The 23869-nt window shown below is 41.0% G+C and overlaps 1 protein-coding gene across 4 annotated transcripts in view; it reads left to right on the top strand.

Annotated features, from left to right (window-relative positions):
* The window catches only part of LOC117400241 (enhancer of polycomb homolog 1-like), a 43391-nt gene extending 39852 nt beyond the window's left edge, over positions 1 to 3539 (top strand). For all 4 annotated transcript variants that reach the window (XM_059023265.1, XM_059023264.1, XM_059023263.1 and 1 more), the window contains 4 exons: positions 237 to 355; positions 670 to 811; positions 1350 to 1713; positions 2116 to 3539. In XM_059023265.1, coding sequence (XP_058879248.1) covers positions 237 to 355; positions 670 to 811; positions 1350 to 1713; positions 2116 to 2188 — 698 coding nt within the window. In that variant the 3' untranslated portion in view covers positions 2189 to 3539. The remainder of the gene's footprint in view (positions 1 to 236; positions 356 to 669; positions 812 to 1349; positions 1714 to 2115) is intronic.
* Positions 3540 to 23869: the final 20330 nt, after the last annotated feature.

Raw genomic sequence — 23869 nt, 5'->3', positions numbered from 1 at the left:
ACTGACAAGTACATTTGTAAATCTATTTAAAAGATTGGGCATCATTGCATTCTATAATGCTCAATTTAAGTTAGTTGCAGATTTATATTTGAATCCTTGTCTAAAATATTATTTCAAGTGATTGTACTAAGTCATAACTACAGTACACAAACAGATTTAGTGGGCATTTATGACGATCAATAATGTGGATTGATTTGTTTGTAAAATACTGTTCTCATTTATGTGTGTATGTTTAGCATTTACAGCCGAACAATACCAGCAACATCAACAGCAACTAGCACTGATGCAGAAACAGCAGCTTGCACAGATTCAACAGCAACAAGCAAATAGTGTATCTGCCACCAACAGTTCACAGGTGAGTTCTGAGTTAACAGGGATAGCTTTGTTTTCATTTCATCCCAATCTATTCTGGCACCTGTTTTAGCTATCTCTCAAGAGATGTAGGACTACATGACGCCTTTACATGGAGAATTCCATTCAGACACTTTATAATGAACTGTACCTGTGAACCTTGTCCTGTCAAGCCTTATATACATACATCTTATAAAAGGGTTATTTAATAAAGATCTAACACATGTTGTGATCCTTACCAAAACAATGTGGCAACTTATTTTTAAGTGTAACTTAACAGGATTCCAGTTTGCTAATCTTTTCGATATTCTCTTCCAGGGCTTGGCATCAAAGACGCTGGATTCTATCAGCGCCCAGTTTGCTGCCTCCGCTTTGGTGACGACAGAGCAGCTGATGGCATTCAAAGCAAAGGAAGACGTGGTGCTTGGAATCGGAGTCAATGGCATCCTTCAGGCCTCAGGTGAGTTCTCTGTATGTTCCAAGTTCACAGCACAGGGCTTGCAGTGATGTAAAAGTAACCCATGCTAAACATTGTAACAGATGATCAAATTCAGAAATGTTAACACCTTTTCTCACAGAATGCCAGAGAAGTCACTTGCGACTTGTGGAGGGCTCGGTGGAGTGCCTTTATCATACAATAAAGGTTAATATATTGAAATCGCTGCTGTTTTGTATGAGGTCTCATTGACAAACTGAAAGGAAAGTATAAGCAACATTTAAGACCGCAATATCAATCTGTGACTCAAGATTTTGGATTAAACGCTTACACCTGACCTCACGCTAATACTGCAAAAAAGGGCATTTACTACCATGAATGGACAAATTCTCAGGGATTATTTCAAAATCAACTAATAATGCAGAATAATTGGATGGGAAATCTGTTTGTTTTACTTTTTTTTTTGTTTGTTTGATTCAGTTTTTTAGAATTAACAAGTCTACCTTTTTAAGAATAGGTTGTCCATTAATCAGACTGATGTATATTTTGCTCTCTTTTTTAGGAGTATACAAGGGCTTACACCTCACTAGTTCTTCACCTACTGCTCTTGTACATACTAGCCAGTCTTCAACTGTGGGTTCCACCTTTCTACAGCCCTCCAACAACACACAGACTTCAAGTTCCCAAAGTGCACTGAGTCACCATGGGACTGCTGCCAACTCGACAACTCAGGTTCTGATTGGGAACAGTATTCGATTAAATGTACCCTCATCAGTAGCTGCTGTGAACTCTATTGCCACTCTCAATACACGCCATATACCTAGGACTATAAATGCAGTTCCGGCATCTGCCTTAAAGTTGGCTACAACAACAAACTGTCAAATGCCCAAGGTTACAGCTTCGTCCTCCATGGACATAGTACCAAGGTAAGGATGTGTATCAAACTGATGTTTAGGAAGCTGAATTTAGTATGGTAGTTAAATTAGTCAGGATTTATGAGTAATTAAAATGTGTTGCTTTGCTTGGGCCATAAAATGTTAACATACAGTGTTTTTTTTAGTTATTGGATCTTCTGTTTTAAAAAAAAAAAAAAAAAACGTTGATTTATTGTTAAATTCCAAACCGATAATCAAATAAGAAATTAGGTTGCCGATTGCACCACTAAGTCCAAGAAATGTAGCAGACTTTTTGCAGAATCATTTAATTGTAAGTGTAAAGTGGTGGTGGTTTTTTTTTTGTAATATGCATATTTTACCGTTAAGATCCATGAATATGTTCTAAGGTGTTCATGTTATTTATCTGAGTGACTTATTTTTTGTTCCTCCCAGGGAAAACCTTGACAAAGACAAGCCAGCACTTAGCAGTATAGCGGACAATACAGTGGCCATGGAAGTGACGTAGTTTCCACAGAGACAACACCTCAGCTTTGGGAACTCATTTAGGTGCTATGCATCAGTAGCATTGTGAATGCAAGGGATGGTGGAATGCAGCACATTGCGTCCATGGCAGCAGTTGGGACTTAATTGCAATGCTCATCTCTCATGCTTTCATTTTTTTGTTACTGTTAATAATTATCAACATCTGTAAATTATGAATATGGCAATTATATGTACAGTACTTCATATTTGTAATACCCCTGTATATATGTTACTTGAATACAGAGCTGTTCATTTGTGATGTTTTGCACTTGGGGGGGGGGGGGGGGGCAAATAAGAAAAAAATAATTTCAACTGTTGAGTGTGAGAGGTGAGAGTGGTGTAGAGATGAAATGGGTCTTCACATCTTGTGCATGGTGCAGAACCTGCTGTTTTGATCTATTTATTGTGCTGTGTTTACAGTTTTTTTGTACACCTGTACCTTCATTGGTTCCTGTGCTGTAGTAAATGTGTTAGGTAGCTGTGGACTCCTCGGTATTTTGTATATTGTGAACATGATTAGGGTCCTCTTTGGGTCCCTGAGTTTTCTGTGTATCATGTGGAATTAATGGTGACATACATACAGAATTGTGGGGAGGGGTGGGTGGGTGGATGGATGAAGGCATCAGTTTGTTAGTGGGTTAATGTATTACTTGTTGGGATCTTCCATTTGTAATGTCCCAAGACAAGTAACAAGCTGAAGGTGAAGTCTCTTACCAGAAGCAAACACAGCTTCTGATATTTAAGCACTATATTGTTTTTCTTGTTGCTGCTTTTAATATATAATTTCAGTCCCTAGTGTTTATGGAAAGAAAAGAAGAAAAAAAAAAATACCTGATCACTTTGAAATTATTTTGGTGCCCCTCCCTCATTTTAATTTTGTAAAATTTGTTGACACAAAAAAGCAGTTATTTTTGTATCTTTCTGTTCTTGTGATAATGATTGTATGCTCCTTGTATTCAAAGACTTCATTCTTTTGTTACTTGTTCATAAAAAAAGGATATAAGGGAGATGAATGCAGCAATTGCTGTACGTGTATCATCATTCCAATTTCTAAAAACAGCCAGCTTTTCCTTTTAAAGATTCTCCAGAAGGCTGCAAGGCCAGAACCATAAATATCGGGTGCCTTCCTTTGGAAATATTGGACCTCTCTTCTGTGAAGAGCATGGTACTTAACACACTACTATTAGTGCTTTGTCAGTACCTGGATTTGAATGCCCAATCCAATGGCAGAATTTATCCTTGAGGTTTTCTAATCCCACCTGGAAAAAAAGAAGTAATTGTGACAGAACTATCACAAACAAATAAACCCCAGGGCATTATATGTTGACCAGCAGATGTCTCATGTACTTTGTTTTGTCAATTTTATTAATGTGTTGAGAGGACTGTGGCGTATCACTTATTTGATTCGCTTGGCTGCAAATGACCAAGCATCTGGTGCTGACAGATGTGTGTGAAGGTGACAGGCTTGTCCCACAGTGGTACAAAGTAGATCACTGTCAAGGTGATTGCTTTTCAAATTCCATATGTCAAGTCAAACTAAGTGACCTTGTACTGTAATGCAGTAGGAGAAGGTCTTGTCATAGATCCAGCAGGGGATAGTTGATCAAACACAAATGCTGCAGTCAGTCAAAAGTTAAGAGCCATAAAAAAAAAACATTCAGTGCTATTATATTTATATTATAGGTGTTCAGATCACTTTCAGTTTTCATATGTCATCTGCACTTTGATACAGGTAAAAAAACATTTTCTCTTCCAGAGAGCATTGGTAAGTTCTTACACCTGCAATACCAAGAGAGCATCCTGCTGCATTAAGCCACAAGTGTTTTATTTATTTTATTTTTTTTGTGTTTTACAGTACCCGGGAATCCCCCTGTATTCTGTTAACCACTTGTTTTAACCCTTGGCGGTCCATTTATTCAGCGCGTCTCAGGCACGTCAGGTCCAATTTATTTTAGACGCGCTGTTTAAAAGTATTTTTTTTTTCCACAGTAAAACATGTTTAAAAGGCACTGCATATCACCAGGACACTCAGTACTGCATCTCCATCTCCAGCCCCGCCCCGCCCCTTGTTCCCTGTATTTTTCACATCTCTTCATAGTCGTGCATACCGATAATTTTAATATTATAACATCTCAAAAAGCTCTGCAAATGTATGTAATATTCTTTGACCGCTGGATGCAGAAGCAGCTATCTTCTTTGTTTTATGTCCGTGTTATCTCTGTGGTGCTGGGGCTATGTGTGTTGCTCAGATCTGCCCTTTTTTTTTTCCCCCGGCTTCTCTCGGCCATTGAATGGTTTTCTCAGCTTTTTCCAGAGATAAAACGACTAGAGACCTGTTTTTTACGTCTTTGATGATGTCGGACAGGGTCCGACATTGGACCGGAAAAGGTTAAGGTGTAATCCTGGGATAACCATGGCTAGGTTGTATATGCAATCGTGGCTCGTGTCAGTTGGGTACAGGTTGATCAAGCCACTCCCTTTAGTTGTGTGCATTTTTAAAAGGCTGTAAAATATACCTTTCCTATACAGCTGGCGGTTACTGTGGTGTGGTGTGGAGTTCAGCATTGTGAAACCAATGCTGATCTCCACCATAGTGAGTGCTGCATCAATTATCAACCATCCCATTTCACTTGAGCCATGGATGTAGTTTGCAGAAACCTTTTCGCATATGTGACCCTGAACTAGATATCATGGTCTCAATGTGGCTCTCCGCGAACAGTGGCCACATCACAGAAACAATTAGTCACTTACAGTGAACACTGAAATGCACAAGTACCAAATGTATAAAGTTACAATCCAAATTGCCAAATATCTACACACACTACATTGTCATCCAAGGGGTATTGCACTATGCAAATATATTCCATACTTTTTTCATGTTTGTTTACAGATGGAGTGTTTTATTTGAATTTTAAAATATATATATATATATATATATATATATATATAAACAGTTAGATGTTAAAAACCACTGTATAAACATAATTGAAGTTATTTGTTTATTTAGCAGACGCCTTTATCCAAGGCAACTTACAGAGACTAGGGTGTGTGAACTATGCATCAGCTGCAGAGTCACTTACAATTACGTCTCGCCTGAAAGACGGAGCACAAGGAGGTTAAGTGACTTGCTCAGGGTCACACAATGAGTCAGTGGCTGAGGTGGGATTTGAACCGGGGACCTCCTAGTTACAAGCCCCTTTCTTTAACCACTGGACCACACAGCCTCCTAAGTTATTCAGTTATTCATATGCAAGGACATTTTCCTGATAATGCAGTTTTGCTGTGTAGTAACCATGGCTTCCTGAAATGGACAACTTATTTGCCCAATACGCTGGGTGTTTGGTTTGTTCTGGAATCAATCAAACAGATATATGCACACCATGCATGTGCATGACTCTACACAGTGCTTAAACTACAGATTCTGAAGCAACAGGTGCAGATGTCCCTTTGAAGACAGATTAATTAAGTTACTTGGGTAAATCATCTTTACTCCTGTGTTGCCTATCTAATATATGAATAGGACACACAGAAATATTCCTGCATACCAATAATAAATGGAAACTTTATTACAAAGATTGTGAGTATTCTGCTGCAACTTGGCTTCCATTCAAAATGTCAGCCTTTATTTTTCTTTCTGCTGTGTAATTCTTTCCATATTGGCAAACAGTTTTCCTGACACATACCAGGATGTAGTGCTTTCTCTGTTGTCAATGTGCTACCTATCGGATGAGAACAAATGTTTCCAGTGGCAAAACATGCCTGGTGTAACAGCTGAAAACCCTTAAACATCAGTGTTACCAGAGAAAATGAGTCCCCAAATACCTGTGGGAAGGGACTCCTGGCTACTGTGTCAATCCTCAGTCGTCTGATGATGAATGTAATTTATTATTTATGGCTTTTAGTTGCTATTTCAAATGTACTGTATGCATAAGGACCTTGTTTACAGAAACAAATTATTAGCAGCAACAAAAAAAAGTCAAGTAAACATTCAGGGTTGAACAAAACAGTTAGGATAGCAGGAATTGGGATTCCAATGAAAGAGGTTCCACTAGTATAATACAGAGTATGTTGTACCAGGATCAGTGTACACACAAGGGTGTACTGCTGTACGGGTAGCCAGTGTTTCACCTTTACACTGGGGTTTGTATACAGCTCGGTCTAACCCTTGTCATTAAGTACATTGTCAAAAGCAATACAATTAACGATAACGGGAGCCTTAAAAGTAACATTCAATAGTTTTTTTTTTTTTTTTTTTTTTCTGGTAAAATATTTAGAAATAAATTCATGATGTAAATAAACACCTGATGTTTGGTTTTATTTTATTAAGAGGAAGCCAATCAAGCCTTTGCTCCATGAACAATGGCAGAGAGCTGTTGTAACCTAAACCAAGAACAAATCACGGTTTTATACATTTCTACTTCAGAACCAAATTCATGCCTGTGGCATTGTATGGTATATATCTCCATAATCATAATCTGCTGCTTAATAACACACATCCAATTGAGGCTTTGCAAACAGTGCCTAAATCTGAGATTATGGATACAGAATTTATATCATGAAAAAAGAAGAGATATCAAGGGTGCATCTAGTGAACTGCCTTCATTAAAGATGTCTCCAGGAGATGTGTACCCCATGTGTCTGTGTTCACTTTTACAGTAAATACAAAACAGTATTTTGAAACAAGTTGAAAAGCAAAGACAAAAAACGATATAAAACTGTCAAGGAACTGCTCATAACAATACAACGCTTTCCTGTGCTTACTTCTTGGTGTTTTAAAGTGGTTGTAGTTAACAAAATACTTTATTACATCTTTCCTGTCTCGCAATTCACTACAAAGGTTTCAAATGTGGAGTTACGAAAGAAACACATGATATCACGATCACACATTTTGATTTTAAAACATGACATCTGATGCCACACAAGGTAAAAGGAAGTTCTTGGTTTGCTTGCCTTGCCTGCCTAGAAATCTGTTACACTTGCACTTCCTGGCTCAATTTACCTCAGTGGCATCTTACTGGCTGCAGAGCATGTCAGTCATTAGGGGAAGCAGCTGGTTGGTTATTGACCAAAAATACAGCCCTGAAGTGAAGTGACAATGAACATGGAAAACTTTCCAAAAAAAATAGGCTCGCAAACAATGGCTTCTTTAACCTAGTGTAATACCAGATATCAGGTTTTAAAATAATATGTTTGCTAAAGATTTATTTCAGAACTACACATAGATCTATATAGTGAATGGATGTGCTTGGCACAGACAATTTATGTAATTATTTTGTCAGCTCCCTAACCAAAGTTTCCGTTAGTTCCCCTTAGTATTATTATTATTTTTATTATTATTAGTTTATTTAGCAGACGCCTTTATCCAAGGCGACTTACAGAGACTAGGGTGTGTGAACTATACATCAGCTGCAGAGTCACTTACAACTACGTCTCACCCGAAAGACGAGCACAAGGAGGTTAAGTGACTTGCTCAGGGTCACACGAGTCAGTGGCTGAGGTGGGATTTGAACCGGGGACCTCCTGGTTACAAGCCCTTTTCACTGAGTGTGTATAACATATATTTAAATATATTAGTGGTACTAGTAACCTTTATTTATTACACACACATGCAATGATATATTGGTAGCGACACAGAATACTAACATACTGGCACATTTGAAAGTGGAAGTACAGATTAAATATCCAGCCGGATGCAGGTAGGCTTCTGGTTTCCAGTCATGCTGGTTCAAGAAATGTTAAGGCTGGTGGAAGAGCCGGTTATACTGGTGAAAGAAAACAGTTCATTTAAAGTGACCTGTATGTCGTCTACGCTCCTAAATTAATCTATATTTAAAGCAGTGGCAGCTGGTCGCCAAAGAAAATGAGGAGGCAGAAAAGAAAAGAAAAGAACAGCCCATCATCGTTTATTCTAATAAACGTAACTGTTATATACAATGCACTGTATATAACATTAATATAACATTGAAATTTCAAGACCACGCCACTAACATACTTTACATAAATTATTTTCTAAACAAAGTTGTAAAGGCAGGAGAAAGGCTAAACTTAAATAAATGACCAAAAAGCTCAGCAATGTGTGGACCTCTGAGTATAAGAAGAGAAACCATGGAGCATGTGTGATGTATCATCCTTAGAAAAGTGTACTGTGGTGAACCATTGGAAAAGCGTAGTAATGTATAACAAAAACACAGGGAAAGCAGTGTGAATCACTGGGAACTATAGTAAACCATGGTGACAGTAGGCATTGGAAATATTATTATTATTATTATTATTATTATTATTATTATTATTATTATTATTATTATTTTGCATCAATGATTCATCAGTGGCAAATAAGATACCACAACGATTTAGCATTTGTTGACTAAGTACTACAGTGCATAGACTATAAGCAACACCTCCCTGAATTTCCATTACTGCCACCTGAGAGGTCAATACCGGTCTCTACAATAATAGGCACTCTGTTAAACAAAGCGCATATAACAGCAGACATGCTGGCTTCATATACTGTGTGAGAACCCTGCTGTGCCGTGTTACTGTCTTGTGAACAGAGTGGCTTTGCAGTCTCCTTTTCTCATTACTGTTAGCTGTTATATAATGACAGCACTAACAACAACCCTGTTTACACACTTAGAACTGTACCTTTTATTTCTGCTTCCAGAATAATACTTTTAGTAAAGAAAAGCCTACTGTGGTGACACTAACAGGTACTGTCTCTCCTTTGAACTCCCTGTCAGTGTGCCTCAAACCTGCCAGGGACATGGCTCTGCTTTTTGAAACAGAGGCTGTCTCATCTGTATTGTGATCATTAATCTCATTCCTGCTTTTCAAACAAGGGTCATATTCTGCACTACGCTAAACCCACCCTGACTCATTAATTAAAAGGTCTCCAATTCCATAAACCCCTATACAAGCGGGACATAACCCATAAGAGAAATGTCTTAGAAGGAATGCATAAATGAAATGCATCCATCACTTAGTATGGAAGTTAAGGAAAAACATAAAAACACAAGCAAATGCATATTTAAACATTACTTTAAACTAGCCAAGATGAGATAATGCAATAAGGGAGCAAGGAGGTCCACAGCTGGGATTTCGACTTAGTATTACAAGGAACACAAATTTAAAAAAAAAAAAAAAACATTACAAAAAACCAAGTATTGAAATAGAACACTGGAGTGACTAAAATCGTCCATTATTGAAAAGCCTTCTGTGCTCAGGTCTTGAGCCTGCCGTGTTAGTTAATACAACATGCTCCCTATCATTTCTCAGAAATGTAGGCCATGGTTTATTGCTTGATCCCTCAAATGTAGCCACAAGATTTATTTCCAATTGAAGCTGGCCTGGCTGGAAGCAGAAACCCTTGAAATAATTTGCTCCTCAATCAATCAGGTTACCGACTCCACGTCCTACGAATGAGTTCCCTGTTTTCCCAATTAGAATGCCTGTCTATAGATGTGTAAAATGGCACACGCTTTCATTTGTTCAGCAAAAGCTAAACTGACTTTTTTCCCTGCTGTTGTCCGAACACACCAGGTTTTCTAGTAGTTCTGTCGTTCCTTAAGAGGATAATTATTTGGCTATACGCACTCCTTCAGGTGTGCACTGAAGCTTGAATGAACTAGCCTCTGGGTAATCCACGGTCTCCTCGATCATTAATGCTTTCTAAGCTTTGTCTGTCAGAAACACTAACCCACAGGGGCCCTATGCATGACCTATGTGGTCAGCATCCCAGGCCTAATCTATTATTTTAGGCCAAGTACCCCCCAAATGGGTCCTCTGGGAACATCCACAGTTCATATAAAAATAAAGAGTGGCAATGACCTTTCCTTTGAGGCTGGACCTCTTGGGAAATTACAAATGGTAGGCCCTTCTTGACCCGAAGTGTGGAAGGTGTGTGACTGTGTTGCCATGGCAGCGATGCCCCTTAGAGCCGACCATGAGAAAAAAACCCTGGATGCCATACTGGGATACCAACACCCATGAGCTGGGAATAGGAAGAGGTGGTGTTTTCTTTCAAATGTGTTTTATTACAATACATACAAAAGCGTTATCTTATCACCACTGCAAAATGAGAAAAACAGAACTCTAAACAGATATCCTTCTCTCTACTGCGTGGCAATGCAAAGGGATTGCTGCTGTGAGCTACCAATAACAAAACAAAATGGGGATCGTCCTTAGACTGCTCAATTGAGGGTTCAAAGGCATCCATGCCTCTTGACAGGTGACATGATATCCTCCAAGACAGGGGTGGCCAAAGTTGGCCCTTCCACTCCTGGTCTTTGTTCCAACCCTATTCTAAATTGTTTAATTGAACCTTCAATTAAACCTCCGGCCAGACCCTGCAGTCAGTAATTATATATTTGTACCTGTTAAACCTGGAGCGGAATAGTTCTCCAGGAATGGGTTGGTCAACTCTGCCCTAAGAAAGGGATTAATCAGGTTATAAGGCACTCTATTTAGTTAAACATATTGAATGACAAATGTGTTTAATTTATTTGTATACAGTACTGTTAAGAATCTACAAATGACACCTGGTGCATTTATATATATGCAACCATTTTGAGTAACACAATATGGTAATTCCTTAATAGCAGCCTGTCTTGATTAGGTAGCTAATCTGTTGTGTGGAAGTGGTCCTAAATGGAGGCAAGATTACAGCTGATACAATAGAAACCATTTATTTCTATTTCAATGCGTCCCACTTTGCTTATGACTAAATGGCAGTTTAATTAATGCAGCAGCTTTTTTTCTATCGCTATCCTCGCAATATGTTACCTTTGATAGCATTTGTCTGATTGCTTTTTAATTGTATGTATTTTAGGAGATATTAATGTTCCAGTTTGTTGTTACCAGACATGCATCATAGTTAACCTCTTAAGACTTACAAATGCTTTATTGTTGGCTGGAAGCAGTTACTTCACATGTAGCATGTTAGCACCAATTTCATATTCCTTATTCATTAAGCCTCATGACTCAGACTTGATCAGAGTCCTTAACAGGACTGCCATAGTAATATAATCCAGACATCTGCATCATCTAGGCCAAACCATTATGTCACATCACAGTTTAAACTGCTTGAAAAGTTCTGGGTTTTTTTCTTGTGCTTTTTTTTTGCCTGTCCTCCTGAGGGATGTTGGCCCTGCAGGACATACTGGCGTGGAACCCGGTATTGCTCGTCATCATATTGGCGTGTTCTGCATCGACTGAACACAGCTTGCACCGAACACTGCTTGCGCTGGGTACGCCATGAGCTATAATATATATAGCACCGTGCAATCAAGCAATGATTGCACTGTGTGCACTGACACCAAGGGGGTGGTCATCGATGAGCTGAACAAGGCAACTGTTCCTGTGGCTGCAGAGCCAGCTGGCACCCCCTGCTTCAGCTCTACCCCTGGCAACCTTGAATGCTCCCAGTGAAGCCTTGAATTTGGACACAAGGCGCTAAGGAAACTGTGCATCTCACAAAAACTGATCATTACAGGAATATTTTCCATCTAGATCCACCTGGATTGCATGTTTTCAGCACAGCTTTCTCTATTTTCATTGTTGTTTTTTTTTAAATATTATTTTATTCTAAGTTTAACTGGAAGGTACAAGTGTCTATGTTCACTTTTTACACTTTTTTTCTCCATAGTCTGCCTTTGATTACATGCTATAAAGGTATCTTCATCTTTAAGGCCCATCTTGTCACAGCAAAAAAAATGAGCTCAACCTCAAATTGTAAAATAAAAAAACCTTCTTATGAATGTTAAAAACACTGAAGCAAGATGGAGTCAATACACTGGACATGAGAGGTTCTGACGGATTCTAACTGGTCTCTCCCATTCAGTGAGTAAGCAATTTACAGGGAAGTCTTAATGCAAGACTTGTATTGAGTTTTCACAGTGACAATCAATAATCAATAATCAATTCCAATTCGAGGCAATTGCTTTTAATTAGAACGACTTAAAAAGATGCTGTAACATTACACTAGAGATCAATACACAGAGGATACTACATGATTGTTTGTGGAGGATGCCCCAGTAAACCTGAGCCCTGATAGTATATCTTTAAAATAAAATGTGTACATTTTTTATATTAAATAAATTCAGGGATTATTTAACCTGGCAGATCTTTACTTTCATTGTCAAAAGACTCTGCCTATGCCTAACTCTATTTATAGTTAGGCATAGGCAGATCAGTAACTGTCATTTGTTTGACTAAACTCGTTCTCAAGGAAATCGGATTCCAAATCAAAACACCAATAGAAATCTGAAATGATTTCAGACAATAATTTCTGTTGCTAAGCAGCTGGGTATCAGTGGCAGTACTGAGCTACCGAAGCGCAGCTCTGTCCTGAGTTTCACACCACTGGATTGGAATGGAAGCAAAGACACACTGGAAACTAGTCCCGGTAAGCATGTTATCCCACGCTAGATATACCTGTAAAAAGAATGATTACACTCTAGTAAAAACAAAACAAACAAAAAAAACCTTCTGTTACAGCCCTTTGCCATTTGGTTCATTTGAATTGTTTTATTGAACCAAGACAATCATATATGAAATGATGTGACACTATAATGGTAATACAATGGTTCTGTACTGTAGACAGATATGGGGTTCTGGTAGACCAGGAGACACCAAGTATAAACCAATAGACATTGGTAAACCCACTGCAATACCATGTTACCATAGCAGTAACAATGTGTAATATTGTGTTGTCACTTGGTTTTGTCTGGGCACTTCAGTGATACTACAATAGAATCGTCGACTGGTGAGGGATGGTGATGCTGGATTACAGTCAGGCACTGTGCTGACAGGCAGCATGACTGATGGCTTCACCTCACAACGCAGACCAGGCCTGGTCTGAACACTGTAATTCATCCCTGGGAAGAGACTTCCCCTTGTGTTGAACTGTGCTCAGTAATGTGGGGATGTGATTAACTCATCTGACATTCCCCAAGCTTGATTTGAACACAGGCTTGAAGACTAGTGAATTAGCCTGCTGTGCCGACAGTACGTTTTTGATGACCTAGTCTAAATAGTGACTGGGGGTTGTTGTGTGTGTAAGAGATGGTAGCACAGTGGTAGTAATTCTATGTTTTTATATACCAACAGTATCATTGTGGTCTGACTCAATACACACCAGTGTAATCAATTGCAGTACTATATCAGCACCAGCATGCTACCTTATTAGGCAATACTTCCAAATACATTGTGGGCGGACCATGGTTCTACTAGGGTTTCTTCTATTCCAAAAGTATATTGTTGTGCAAGGATGAGCACTCTCTCAGTTCTGTGAGGCTACAGGAGCAATATGCTGCATTCATTCAAACTGCAAACCTTATTTTATTGCCAGTAACACTGAAAACTTTTGTGTTGCAAAACATGCAAATGGAGCACCTGCCTGTGAAAAGCCAGCACTGCATGCAAATAAGCACTAGACTGAAAGCAGCGTGCTGGGCTGGATTACTATTGAATTTTAAGATACTCACCAGAGAGAAGCGAGTGAAGTGCTTTTAATTAACAATGTAGATTTCATAACGATTGACAAATCAAATTAGTGCTGACCGTTTACAAAATGTACGTTTTCTTGGTCATTACATATAAAATGCAGTTCTGTCTTGATTGTAATTGACTTGATTATATACATATATATATATGCCCTTTTCAACAGAGGGGCTCCACAGCATTGCACATCATAGTGCTGGAGGTGCCCTTTTCAACAGAGGGGCTCCACAGCATTGCACATCATAGTGCTGGAGGTGCCCTTTTCAACAGAGCAGCTCCACAGCATTGCACATCATAGTGCTGGAGGTGCCCTTTTCAACAGAGGGGCTCCACAGCATTGCACATCATAGTGCTGGAGGTGCCCTTTTCAACAGAGGGGCTCCACAGCATTGCACATCATAGTGCTGGAGGTGCCCTTTTCAACAGAGGGGCTCCACAGCATTGCACATCATAGTGCTGGAGGTGTCCTTTTCAACAGAGCAGCTCCACAGCATTGCCCATCATAGTGCTGGAGGTGTCCTTTTTCTCTTCCTCTTGTCATTATTGGAGATTCCCCATCCAAGTATCTAAGGTACTGACTAGACACGAGATTTGTTTAGCTTCTGAAGAACTGAGTATTCAACTGGTGTTATAAAGCTAGCCAAAAATACAGCAGTTTCAGCCCCCCTCCAGAGATGTATTGAGAGCTTTGAAATCTGAAATGGCTTCCTGACATCAGTATAATGCTCACACCAGCGTGACTCCTGTAAGTAGTGTGACAAGAATGGCTGAGTGGGTGACGTCAGACCAGAAGACAGGAACACAAACGACAGAGAGATGTGGAGTTTGGTGGAGCTGAGCGAATGCTTTCGCTCAGCATTTAATGAATAAACAGACAGAAAATAAACGTTTGTAACAAAACACAAAAAACAGGACACGGCACTTGCGCCAAAATAAACAGGTAAACAAAACGGACTAGACAGTAAACAGACAGTGCACAGACAGACAAACGAAACACGGTGAGTGAGACAGTTATTTACGTTCTTACTTTCTTACTATTTACTTTCTCCTTCCCCACACTCGTTCTCCACTCACCGAACACCAACCCCCAGTGAGTGAAAACATGCAGCTTTTATGCAGTTGTACCGAGATTCGATTGCTAGTCAATCATTCAATTGGAATCTCGGTACAACTGCACGTGAATTAATTAAAGTGCAATTCCCCGTGCTCGCATATTACTTTTTACTTGCACGTGATGTGATGTGCCATCCCCGTGCCTAAATACAAATACACAATTTAAATACACGTGAAACACAGACCCGTTTATATCCCGTGTACCAATGACTATACACCAACATTTACATACGCACGCATACATACACAAAACACACAAATGCACACAGGGGCGGGGCACTTTGCCACAGTAGCTTCACAGCAGAGTCACAGAGGAGCTCAATAGCTACCAGACCCAGGGAGGAGCACTCAGCACTGATGCACCCAACTCCAGGGTCTCTCGGCTAGTTAGTTGTGTTCCGTCTGAATACAAATGAAACAGCATGTTGTATCTATGCATTGAACGGACAAAAAAGTAGCCCAGGCCTCAAAGTGCTTTGATCCCGGGTAATTTGCAGAGATCGATATGGGTAGGCTACTGTGCTGTTTCTTCCCCTTCTTGTCACGACACTGGAAGCTTGTTAACACCAGCGATTTATTTTCTCCATGCTGGGAATCCAGGAGCCTTTGCTGCTTGTGAAGTCAGTGCCAATGTGACACAGTTTGTAGTTATAACCATAGTAACCAGGATAACCAGAAACGTGCCTTTCCTCTCAGCTGGGCTCTCTTCCATTTTGCTTGTCCAGTAAAGATTTTACGTGTTCATTTTAGATTTGTTCAACAGGAAATACCTGATTGAAACACTCCATCTTGTTTACAGACTCTTCCACTGCCATTTATTTCTAAGAAATACTGATTTGTTTTTTCCCAGGGTTTATTACACTTAAAAGATTGTGAGGTAGGCAGCAAACTAAAAAAAATGAGAAAAACATATAATTAGGAATTCTATAATAAAAAAGACAATGTTGAGGTCAAGTAATAACTTGTGTTCATGCTTCTTACTTCTCCTTTAAGCTGAGGGAACACAAGCCACTTTTTCAGGAACAGTGGCTGAAACCTGGTTCCAGGAGACTGGGAGACCTAGTTTGAGGCAACTTTGCATTATTATTATTATTATTATTATTATTATTATTATTATTATTATTATTATTATTAATAATAATAATAATAATAATAATAATAATAATAATAATAATAATAATAATAATAATAATATTATTTAGTCATTTAGAAGACGTTTTTATCCAAAGCGACTTACAGAGACTAGGGGGTGAACTATGCATCACAACTGCTGCTTACAATAGTCACTTACAATAGGACCTCGCTTTTACATATCAAGTCTCCCCTGGTGTGCCTAGCAGTGGCCTGAAACCTAGTCTTGCCTTAGCTTTAGAGAGCTAGTCTTTAGTGTGCACTGCTATTGTTAAATCAAATAAATGAAAAAAATAAATAAAGGCATAATCTCTACATCTAAATGTTCAGAAGTATGTGAATATTATCCTTTTGAAAATAAAGTGCATGAAGGCTGTGGATATCGAGGTTAGGGTACACTACTGATGACCTGAGTTGAATCAGAGCAGTGCTTTCAGCTCCAGCAGTGAAGACCTTGCTGTCGAAGCACATTGTTCCTGTGCTGCTGCTCGCACTTGCCATTCATCCGACGATGCTTTCATTTAGTCATTGTACAAAATGACTACTGGCAGCCGCCTGGCATATATAATGGGGATTCCAACTGGGTGCACAATGGCTTGTAAGGGTTGCGTTGGCTTCCCACTGCTTCGTTCCTGCAGTTGGCTTTGAGGGAAGGTGGCAATTACTGTATGATGAAATAAAAAATTGAAATAAACAAATGTAATAATTGTAATTATTTATATACCACCTAAGTCAAACCCTCTATTTCTGACTGAATTTGGGGATCGGCTATCTATATTGACAGTCAAATATGATAGGATTCTTTTATTGGGTGATTTTAACCTTCATGTTGACATTGATTCTGATTTTAACTCCTTGGAATTTTTGAGGCTACTGGATTCCTTAGATTATATCCTGCATGTCAAATGCATGTCAAATGTCCTACTTTAGATCTGGTCATTTCTCTTGGTTTAGCTGTTAAGAACCTCATAACCCTAGATCTTACTATTTCTGATCATCTTGCCATTCTTTTTGAGGTGAATCTGCCAGTATCTACAAAGACTGTGGACCATACATTTAAATCCCAGGTAATTAATTATTCAACTGTTGTTAAGCTTTCTGATGTCTTGAGCTCATTACCACTCTCTGAGTCCTCATCAGTAGATGAGCTGGTTAACACCACCTTGACTGGTATCTTAGATACTGTAGCGCCAATCAAAACTCAGAGAATCTAAACTGCATGTTCATTACATTGCATGGATGGGCCACCTGGTTAAATGTAGGAAGGCTCTGGCGTTGGCTAGATCATCATATTATTCTAATTTAAGTTAAACAAATAAAAATAATCCTAGATTCATTTTTGCTATCCTAGATAAATTAATTAATCCTTCCCCTAATAGTCCTACCCTTGACATTGGCTCCTCTCACAGCTGCAATGACTTCTTACATTTCTTTAAAAATAAAATACTAGACATCAGAAATGAGGTTCCACAGACACCTTCTATTAAGGAGGACTCCAGCACAATTTTATCAACTACACCTATTAAGGATACTATGGGGGCTTTCTCTCTGATTACCTTGCAGGAACGGACAGAGCTAGTTCGACATATGAGAGCTACTACATGCTTTCTTGATCCTATTCTTACAAAACTATTAAAAAGATGTTCTTGGTGTTATTAATACCCATATTTAAAAAATTATAAATGGTTCACTTTCCTCTGGTATCGTTCCCTCAGCACTTAAGGTAACTGTGGTAAAGCCTATGCTTAAGAAAAACAATTTGGACCCTCAATAACTATAGGCCAATCTCCAACCTACCTTTCTTAGATAAGGTATATATATATATATATATATATATATATATAATGGTATATTCGATAAGTTTCAGTCTGGTTTTTGTGCTGCATATAGCACTGAGACGGCTTTGTCAGAGTTGTGAACGATCTGTTGATAAGCTCCGACTGGAGGCTTTCCATCAGTATTAATTCTTCTTGATCTAAGTGTTGCCTTTGATACTGTAGACCATTCCATCCTACTGAATCATCTTGAAAGCACAGTAGGACTGTCTGGCCTTGTTTTATCCTGGTTCAAATCTTATCTTTCTGATAGGTTTCAGTGTGTCTCTATTGGGGAGGTAAAATTGGCATTATCGGAAATTGTCTGCGGTGTTCCACAGGGCTCCATTCTAGGTCCCTTGCTGTTTTCATTATACTGTATATGCTACCGTTGGGTGACATTATCCGCAGACATCAAAACTCATCAAAACTTTATTTAACCAATTATTTCCATCTCTGATGCAGAGATACTAATGCATGCCTTTGTTTCATCTAGAATTGATTATTGTAATGCACTTTTTTCTGGTGTCTCAAAACATGTGGTATCCTGCTTGCTGCTTGTTCAGAATACCGCCGCTAGAATTCTGACTAAAACCAGGAAAAGTGAACATATTACCCCTGTTTTGGCCTCTTTACACTGGCTCCCTGTGCAGTATAGAATTGATTTAAATATTTTGCTGTTGACTTACAAGGCCCTGAATGGATAAGCACCTAGTTATTTGCAGGAGTTACTGACCCCTTATCTTCCAAACCGCACTGTGAAATCACGGGATGCAGGCTGCTCTACCTTCATTTGTCAGGAAAGCTGGGACCTTTACAGCTTTCAAGTCAAGACTGAAAATGCACTTTTATAAAATGGCTTTTTTTTATGTTATTGGGTTTTAATGTAACTTTATAATTGCTGCTTTTGTATTATTATGTGTTGTGGCAATGTGCCCCACCCCTGTGTGCATATTATGTGTTGTATGTTGCGTGCGTGTGTTAATGTTGGTGTATAGATTGGTACACGGGATATAAACGGGTCTGTGTTTCACGTGTGATTTAAAAAGTGTAGATTTGTATTTAGGCACGAGGAGGGCACAAATCACTTCACGTGCTGGTTAAATGTAATATGTAAGCACGGGGTTGCACAGAATTAATTCACGTGCTGGGATTCAAGTGAATAATTAATTAGTAATTGAATCCCAGCACAACAGTATATATAGAGACACGTAGCATTCACTCGAGGTGGGGTGTTCGGTGAGTGGAGAACGGGAGAGAGAGAAGGAGAATAGTAAATATAAGTAAATATAAGTAAATATAAGTGTTATCTGCTCACCGTGTTTGTTTGTCTGTCTAGTCCGTTTTGTTTGTCTATTTATTTTGGCCTCAAGTGCCGTGCCCTGTGTTTTGTCTGTTCAAACCTTTTATTTTCTGTTCTGTTTATTAAATGCTGAGCGAAAGCATTCGCTCAGCTTCACCAAACCACACCTCTCTGTCTGTTTATTTCCTGCTTCTGGTCTGACGCCACCCACTCCGGCCGTCTTTGTGACACGTGGTGTCCTGCGTGGGATCTACAGCGCCTCCAGGACTCAGGCCAGAGCAGGAACCGCATTTTTGGATTAAAAAAAAAAAAAAAAAAAAAAAAAGCGGGAGGAGCCTGAGTGTCCACAGCCCAAGCGGGAGGAGCCCGAACGTCCTACGCCTGAGTGGGAGGAGCCCGAACGTCCTACGCCTGAGTGGGAGGAGCCCGAACGTCCTACACCTGAGTGGGAGGAGCCCGAACGTCCTACGCCTGAGTGGGAGGAGCCCGAACGTCCTACGCCTGAGTGGGGGGAGCCCGAACGTCCACAGCCCAAGAGGGGGGAGTCGGTGCGTCCACAGCCCAAAAGGGAGGAGTCGGTGCGTCCACAGCCCAAAAGGGAGGAGTCGGTGCGTCCACAGCCCAAAAGGGAGGAGTCGGTGTGTCCACAGCCCGAAGAGAGGGAAGTCGGGACTTCCACAGCCCTAGGACCCAAGCTGCCAGCAGAGGGAGAATACCTGTTGGCTCACCTGCTGCTGCCATCCCGAGAGCTAAAGGGGGAGGAACCATCGCTGCCGTCCCAAGAGCCAGAAGGGGAGGAGTTACAGGCTCAACCCCCTGAATTTTTCTGGGGGGGAGAAGGGCAGGATGCTGGTGTCCCCCAGCAGCCTCTATTTATGCTGCTGAAGGGAGCACGGCGCACACCAGCCCAGCCGCCACAGTAGAGGGAGCCAGCACCGCCACAGCCTCCCTCTGAGTGGCCAGCATCAGCCCCATGGCCTCTGTCTCCACCGCAAGGAGCAGAGCAGCAGGAGCTGCCTCTGCCTCCGCCACCTCCACCGCTTCCTCCACTAGGAGCAGAGGAGCAGGAGCTGCCTCTGCCTCCACCACCGCCAGGAGCAGAGGAGCAGGAGCTGCCTCTGCCTCCGCCACCGCCAGGAGCAGAGGAGCAGGAGCTGCCTCTGCCTCCGCCACCACCACCGCAAGGAGCAGAGCAGCAGGAGCTGCCTCTGCCTCCGCCACCTCCACCGCTTCCTCCACTAGGAGCAGAGGAGCAGGAGCTGCCTCTGCCTCCGCCACTGCCAGAAGCAGAACAGCAGGAGCTGTCTCTGCTTCCCGTACCTCCACCACAGGGAGTACGGTGGCCGGAGCCCCAGAAAGGGGAGCTGTCTGCCACAAAGAAGGGGGAGGAGGTCAGGAGACCAGCATCCCCCGCAGCAATTTCGCTGCAGGCGTGGACCAGCAGGCTGTCAGCCGTGCCACTACCGGCAGGGGTGCTGACAGCATGGCCAGCCATGGGCCCACTGAAGCCTCCCTTCCCAGCCCGAGACTTTGTCCTGGACTGCTGGATTTTTAAGGGGGGAGGTGGCCGTTGAGGCCATGTGTGCTTTGCACAGGGGGGGGGTATATGTGGCAATGTGCCCCGCCCCTGTGTGCATATTATGTGTTGTATGTTGCGTGCGTGTGTTAATGTTGGTGTATAGATTGGTACACGGGATATAAACAGGTCTGTGTTTTACGTGTGATTTAAAAAGTGTAGATTTGTATTTAGGCACGAGGAGGGCACAAATCACTTCACGTGCTGGTTAAATGTAATATGTAAGCACGGGGTTGCACAGAATTAATTCACGTGCTGGGATTCAAGTGAATAATTAATTAGTAATTGAATCCCAGCACAACAGTATATATAGAGACATGTAGCATTCACTCAAGGTGGGGTGTTCGGTGAGTGGAGAACGGGAGAGAGAGAAGGAGAAAAGTAAATATAAGTGTTATCTGCTTACCGTGTTTGTTTGTCTGTCTAGTCCGTTTTGTTCGTCTATTTATTTTGGCCTCAAGTGCCGTGCCCTGTGTTTTGTCTGTTCAAACCTTTTATTTTCTGTTCTGTTTATTAAATGGTGAGCAAAAGCATTCGCTCAGCTTCACCAAACCACACCTCTCTGTCTGTTTATTTCCTGCTTCTGGTCTGACGCCACCCACTCCGGCCGTCTTTGTGACATGTGTATACTGTTATTAAATGGTCTGACTGTATAAAAAGCGCTATATAAATGAAATAAATATATATAGAAATATAAATGGCCTTGCAAATGGCCTCCTGTGTTAAGCAGGGTCCTTCAGTCATCACTATCCCTTAGAGCCATAAAATCTGAACAGTGTGCCCTGTTCCAGCTGTGATCGGCTATCCCCCAGCTGTGACGGCCCTTTCTACCTCTTCTCTCCAGATGTGATTTCCTTCCCTGACTGTAAAAACAACTCTCTAGCTGCTGCAGTCTCATCTGCTACACCAGCGATCACATTTACCTGCTGTGACTGTAGACTCACAGCTGCACCTCCGTAAGGCCAGCCACTGCGGATCTAAAAAACAACAGGCTTAACCGAGGAATGGAAGAACAAAGTGTCTGCAGCACGACTGATATGATAATATTGGGATGCTACATGGTTAGGGTTATGGGTTGGGGTTATGGGTTGGGGTTTATGGTTAAAGCTCAGTATTTTATGTCTGAAAGGAGGCGTTAAACAAAACTCAGGATACTGTGTAAAAGAGCAATTAAAAAGTCTAACTATAGAAGTGAATGATTTTAATGAACACACACACATATGTATATGTTTACCTGTCCTTAATGCAACAGATATTCACGTCTGTAGTTAAAGAGGGCAGGGAAATTGATCTGAAACTAACCACAATGCAAAAGAGCCGGGCTCGTCTGCATTCGTGGTTATAGAGCTCTTAACCTCACCTCACCTCATCTCATCTCATCTCATCTCATCTCATCTCATCTCATCTCATCTCATCTCATCTCATCTCATCTCATCTCACTGACTGGACAGAACCCGCAATGGCAGTGTATCACACAGCACTGCTTGTTACACTCTCCCCCCTTTAACTTCATCTCATCTCACTGACAGGGGACAGAATCCGCAACGGCAGCACTGCCTGTTACACTCATTACAATGTTATTAGAATTACACTTCTCTATTACAGAGAGAATGAACAGTTTAAAGAGTGATGACAATAACAACAGTTTGGGACAGTTCAGGCTTTTCAACTCACACCCCTATGCATTCTGGTTAGTGTAGTCCTGCTGTGAAAGGTACCTGAGACAGGTAAAATGTATCGAAATGCATTGCGATGGGAGTTGAAAAGCCTGAACTGTCCAAACTGTCCTTGTGTACACGGAGTCATGTGGTAACCCTAACTTGTAATAAATGTGTACAACAGCTTCAGTTAAGGTTTAATGCAGATTTTAATGTGAGCCGCACATAATGCTGGGACACTGCATAAGGTCCCATAGTGCTGAGAGGTTAAAGTTAAAGAAGAAAAAGAAAATATAAAGTAGAAACACAAACAAAGCATCTAGAAACCCTTGGCTGTATTTAACATGCAATGTTGATATCAGGCTAAATCAAACATTTTCAAAATACAGTCCTAAATACTGAAGAGAACGGACCTGGTTCAGTGATTGACTATCTTTTGCTGGTCAAATCATTTTGTCATCTGAGCATGCTTCTTTTTTTTTTTTTTGGATGTAGCAAAATTCTCCCAGTTTAGTATTTTATTTGGGAACAATAAAACTTGTGTTACAGAGAGCTTGTATAGAACAGCTGCCTGTATAGAACAATTACTTATATATATTGACGCCTCTCTCTTAACATATACTGTCTCTCTACAAAGAAATAGAGCTGTAATACCTTGACTGAAACACTGTCAAAAAGAAAAAGAAAGCACAGTGAAAGGAATCTCAGGTGCAATTGTCTTTACTAACCCAGCCCCCCCCCCCAGTATGCTCCCACACACTCCTGTGTCTTTTCTAACCCAGCCCCCCCTCAGTATGTTCCCACACACTCCTGTGTCTTTACTAACTCAGCCCCCCCCCCTCAGTATGCTCCCACACACTCCTGTGTCTTTACTAACCCAGCCCCCCCCCTCAGTATGCTCCCACACACTCCTGTGTCTTTACTAACCCAGCCCCCCCCCTCAGTATGCTCCCACACACTCCTGTGTCTTTACTAACCCAGCCCCCCCCTCAGTATGCTCCCACACACTCCTGTGTCTTTACTAACCCAGCCCCCCCTCAGTATGCTCCCACACACTCCTGTGTCTTTACTAACCCAGCCTCCCCCCCCCCCCCCAGTATGCTCCCACACACTCCTGTGTCTTTACTAACCCAGCCCCCCCCTCAGTATGCTCCCACACACTCCTGTGTCTTTACTAACCCAGCCACCCCTCAGTATGCTCCCACACACTCACGCACAGTGTTTCACTATGAAGCACAGGGAACATACATGGCCGGAACTAGCTATGAGAACACAGAGGTTGTGTCCTTGGTTGTTTTTTTGCATCATCAAAGCTGATGCTCATGTAAAAAGTCTGGTAAAGTACAAAAGACTCATTCATTTTCTCTGTTGGTTTGCTGTGTAACATAGATTTGGAGGTTGAATAGTAAATACCAAGGAGTCATATAAATACTGCCAGCTATAGCTTGAAACCCAAGTGTGACTTCGGTACAATGTCAGCTCTGGTTATGGCCCTGGGAACATATCCTGCTGACATAATCATGTGACACGTGTGCCAGTCCCACCTGATGCACATTTGAAAGGCAAATGGTCT

The sequence above is a fragment of the Acipenser ruthenus genome, chromosome 4, assembly GCF_902713425.1.
Source record: "Acipenser ruthenus chromosome 4, fAciRut3.2 maternal haplotype, whole genome shotgun sequence".
Taxonomy (NCBI): Eukaryota; Metazoa; Chordata; class Actinopteri; order Acipenseriformes; family Acipenseridae; genus Acipenser; species Acipenser ruthenus.
Note: the sequence above shows the minus strand (reverse complement) of the source record. Positions and strands in the feature narration are given on the sequence as shown.